Consider the following 3,780-nt stretch of genomic DNA (forward strand, 5'->3'; position numbering starts at 1 on the left):
ACGTATGTGTTTATGCGATATAATTTTTATTTTAATACAATTATCAAGATACAAGATTTGTCTTGCGCGCCCATGTCCTCCCCATTCCCTCTTTCTGCTCAAAGAAGAGGGAGCTGCTGCTCGCTTGGTCTCTGCCAGTGCGAGCGTACTGATTGATCGAGTGGAGCCAACGTGTGTGCACGCCTTGACCTCCTGCTTCGCTGGGGACTCTTGAACCGGACCTCCACGTCGATCTGCCTACTCTAAAATATCTGTTACGGCTAATCTGCCGATCTGGTATTTACTCGACGTCCTAATAAAGAATAATTCAAACATTGGTCCTTCGAGTCGGATAGCGTGACTGGGACAGACAACCGCCAGAACCTCATCGAGCCCAGGATGGCCAGGACCACGGTGCTACGCAAAGCAATGTAAGTAGGACGATGTGAGATGCGATCATGCGAAAATACATTCTCTACGTCCGAGAACGTATCGAGATATTGGGCCTCTGTTGCAAGTGATGCAATCGTGCAGAGCCGCGCCACGTGGTAAAGCGATTTGAGGTTATAATAGTCTTAACAAGATGTGACAGGTGAGAGACGCCCCATCGCGACTGCCGTGCAGTCCGCGTCGTGGACCTCGCGTGTGACTGCGATTACTCAGTCAGTGAGGCTATCGAGAGATTTTGGGTTGCAGATGTTTAAACCGCGGGATTTCCTAGTTCACATCATCCTACGGCTGGTCGGATCGACAGATTCATTTGCGATTCCTCACGCCCTTTTTCTCAATATTCTACGTAGACTTATTTGGCACGCACGATTGCACCACAAGTAACAAGGCGCCGTTGAAAAGACAAGCGTCGAGCTAAGCGCGTGACTAATTAACAGGAATAACGAAGGCTGGCCCTCGTTGCTGGAAACGCAGCAAGCCCTGCGAGAGGTTCTCGCGGAATTCACTCAATCCGTCAAGAGCGTCGAAGTATGGAGCATGGGTCTCGTCGACGCCAGGTTCGAGCTACTCGCTGATTATTGGAATGACTTCCAAGCCAATTATAAGGATCTGATTTAGGGCGCACCTGTGGACAAAGTTGCCTCCTTGATAGCCCTGTACAGGTCCGCAGAGGGATACTACCTCGACGCTAAGGCGTGCCTGTATGACGCTAGGAGTCGGCTGTTTCCGACCATGCCAGGAGGTGGTGGCCAGTTACCACTCCCCGGACCGCTCCCTGGACCGCACTCGGGCCCTCGCCTGTCGAGCATCAATATCCCGCTCTTCTCTGGCCGTCGCGAGGATTGGCAGTCTATCCGCGACCTGTTCCAGGCGCTCATTTACCAGGATGCTCGGCTCACCGACGTCGAGAGGCTTTACTACCTAAAGGCAAACGTGCAGGGTGAGGCAAAAGCAGTTCTGGACACCTTGCAGCTCGTTGGCTTCAATTATTTCACGGCCTGGAGTCTTCTTGTCTCGTGGTTCAAGCATCGCCGCCTTCTTGTGCAGTACCACGTCATGGCACTTCAAACGCTCAAGCCTCTGCGCGAGGAGTTCGCTGCTGGTCTGCAGGGCTTGCTCGATGCCTTAGAAAAGCACCGTGATCAACTGCGAGCGCTCAATCAGCCGGTGGAACATTGGGATGTATGGATGGTCTCTTTTGCCTCGACCGCCATGGCCCCTCGACTCGGAGAGCCTGGGAAGACGAGCTCGAGAAGTTGGAGGCAGCCAGCTCTGCACAAGGGGAAGCGGTCTCCTTCGCCACTTTGTCCAGCTTTCTGCGGAGGCGCGGCCGCTCACTGACTTCAATGGAAGCCTCGCGCCCTCCCCGATCGACGAACAATTTTGTACGCTAGACCGGCAGTCACCCTCCTACGCTGATGCCACTCAGCCGCAACCACCGATCTTTAGCCACCCACGCAGTCAACGATGACTGCCCTGCTTGCCACGCACCGCACTACGTAGGTCACTGCAGCCGTTTCCTGGAACTGGTCGCGCTTGGGCGAAGGGGTTTCGTCGCTCAGCACAAGCTGTGCTTTAACTGCCTGAAGCCGGGCCACATGGCAACTGTCTGCCCTTCCCAAGGCGTATGCCAATATTGCAAGGCACGGCATCACAGCCTCATCCATGATGGCGGTCGCAAGCGCAGGGCCGCGCCCGACCTAGCACCAGCTGAGGCAAAGCAGTGTCTCTTTACCTCAGACTCCAAGGACGGGATCGACGCGGCAGCTGCTTTACCGTTGTGACTAGCCGTCTTGCCCACGCTCAAGGTTCAGCTCATGGGCCCGGGGGGGCGGACAGTCACAGCAAGAGCACTCGTCGACGCTTGTTTGGAGATTTCAATCACGTCCACTGCACTTGCTCGAAAGCTTGGTGCCAGTCCTGAGCCAGCCGTCACGAGCATCACTGGCGTCAGAGGCGCTGTCTTTATGCGCTGCTACGCATGGTTGCCGAGGAATATGCTGTGAGCGTTGAGCACTGTCACGCCTGGAGCGACTCTCAGATCGTGCTTCACTGGCTCCGATCATCGGAGCCGACAAACAACTCATTGATCGACAATTACGTGGCTCACATCCAGGAGCTTCTGCCCTCCTACGTATGGAGATATGTTTTGACGGACTCTAATCCAGCAGATGTGGCGTCCTGGGGCACGGATCTATTCACGCTCCAGCAAATGCGTGCTTGGTGGGAAGGCCCTTCTTGGCTCGCGGGCCCTCTTGACTTGTGGCCAGCCGAAAACGCAAAGTTGCCTAGCTCCTGCAACCCAGTTACCGACAGCGCCCTCCAATATTGTTGTGCTGTTCAATGCACTACGCAAAATCTGCTAGAGAAGTTCTCAGACCTTGGCCGTCTCCTTCGCTTCTTCGCTCGACTGCGTCGCTGGATCCGTCGTCGGTTACGTCGAGATCCCGCTCCCTCGCCTTTCGCCCTTCTGACGACGATTGAGCTGCGCGATGCCTACCTCGCCTGCGTCCGCCTCAGCCAGCGACAATTCTTCGCGCTAGAGATTGCGAGCTTGCAAAAGGGCAGCCGTGTCCCTGCGAAAAATCCACTGCTGTCTCTAGACCCGATCTTCTCCGATGACGTCCTTCGAGTTGGAGGTCGTCTCCAACATTCTGCGCTCACCTTTGATGAGCAGCATCCGCCAATCATCGACGTCCGATGCAGCCTCGCTCGGCTCATTATCCAGTGGGCTTATGCTCGTGCTCTATACGGAGGAATCAGAGTCACCAGCGCCTATGTGGCTCGCAAGGCCTGGATTGTTGGCGGGCGGCGGCGAATCAAAAGCATTCTCCAGGGATGCGTGGTCTGCGCACGACTGCAGGTGCAGCCTGCCACTCAACACATGGCACCTCTTCCGGCCGCACGGGTAACTCCTGCTCGAGCTTTCTCTCGCACTGGAGTTGACTACGCTGGCCCATTCAACATTTTGTCTGCTAAGGGCCGAGGCATCCGCACAAGCAAGAACAACGTCGCGATCTTCGTCTGCATGACCACCAAGGCGTCACACCTTGAGCCCGTTGGTGATCTCTTCACCGAGTCATTAATTGGAGCGCTCACAAGATTCTGCGCCAGGCGCGGTCGGCCCTTAGAGATCTAGAGTGATAACGCCACCTGCTTCCGCGCCGCAGACCGTGAAATGCGCGAGGCTCTCCAGGATGCTGAAATAAAGTGGGAGCGTGTTGCTGGCTCACTGGCTGAACAAGGCGTCACGTGACACTTCATTCCTCTACGGGCGCCCCACTTCGGCGGACTATGGGAGGGCGGTGTCAAAGCAATGAAACATCATCTTCGTCCTTGGACCGCCCAACC

At 55.7% G+C, this 3,780-nt stretch overlaps 1 protein-coding gene and 1 long non-coding RNA gene across 2 annotated transcripts; both read left to right on the forward strand.

The window, feature by feature from the left end:
* Nucleotides 1–323: 323 nt before the first annotated feature.
* Nucleotides 324–1,137, forward strand: LOC149375456 (uncharacterized). Its single transcript, XR_016292858.1, has 2 exons — nt 324–410; nt 867–1,137. It is a non-coding gene; the product is annotated as an uncharacterized LOC149375456 (long non-coding RNA).
* A 1,273-nt stretch (nt 1,138–2,410) lies between these two features.
* Nucleotides 2,411–3,568, forward strand: LOC149375457 (uncharacterized). The gene has a single exon (XM_089589132.1). The coding sequence runs from the start codon at nt 2,411–2,413 to the stop codon at nt 3,566–3,568; it is 1,158 nt and encodes a 385-aa protein (XP_089445258.1).
* The last annotated feature ends 212 nt before the right edge of the window (nt 3,569–3,780 follow it).

The sequence above is a fragment of the Copidosoma floridanum genome, unplaced genomic scaffold (assembly GCF_036245765.1).
Source record: "Copidosoma floridanum isolate Cflo_tuat_1 unplaced genomic scaffold, Cflo_Japanese_pri ptg000007l, whole genome shotgun sequence".
Lineage (NCBI taxonomy): Eukaryota > Metazoa > Arthropoda > Insecta > Hymenoptera > Encyrtidae > Copidosoma > Copidosoma floridanum.

Excerpts from the sequence above, each read along its gene's own strand:
- LOC149375457 (XM_089589132.1), top strand. The coding sequence starts at position 2,411 with ATGGTTGCCGAGGAATATGCTGTGAGCGTTGAGCACTGTCACGCCTGG.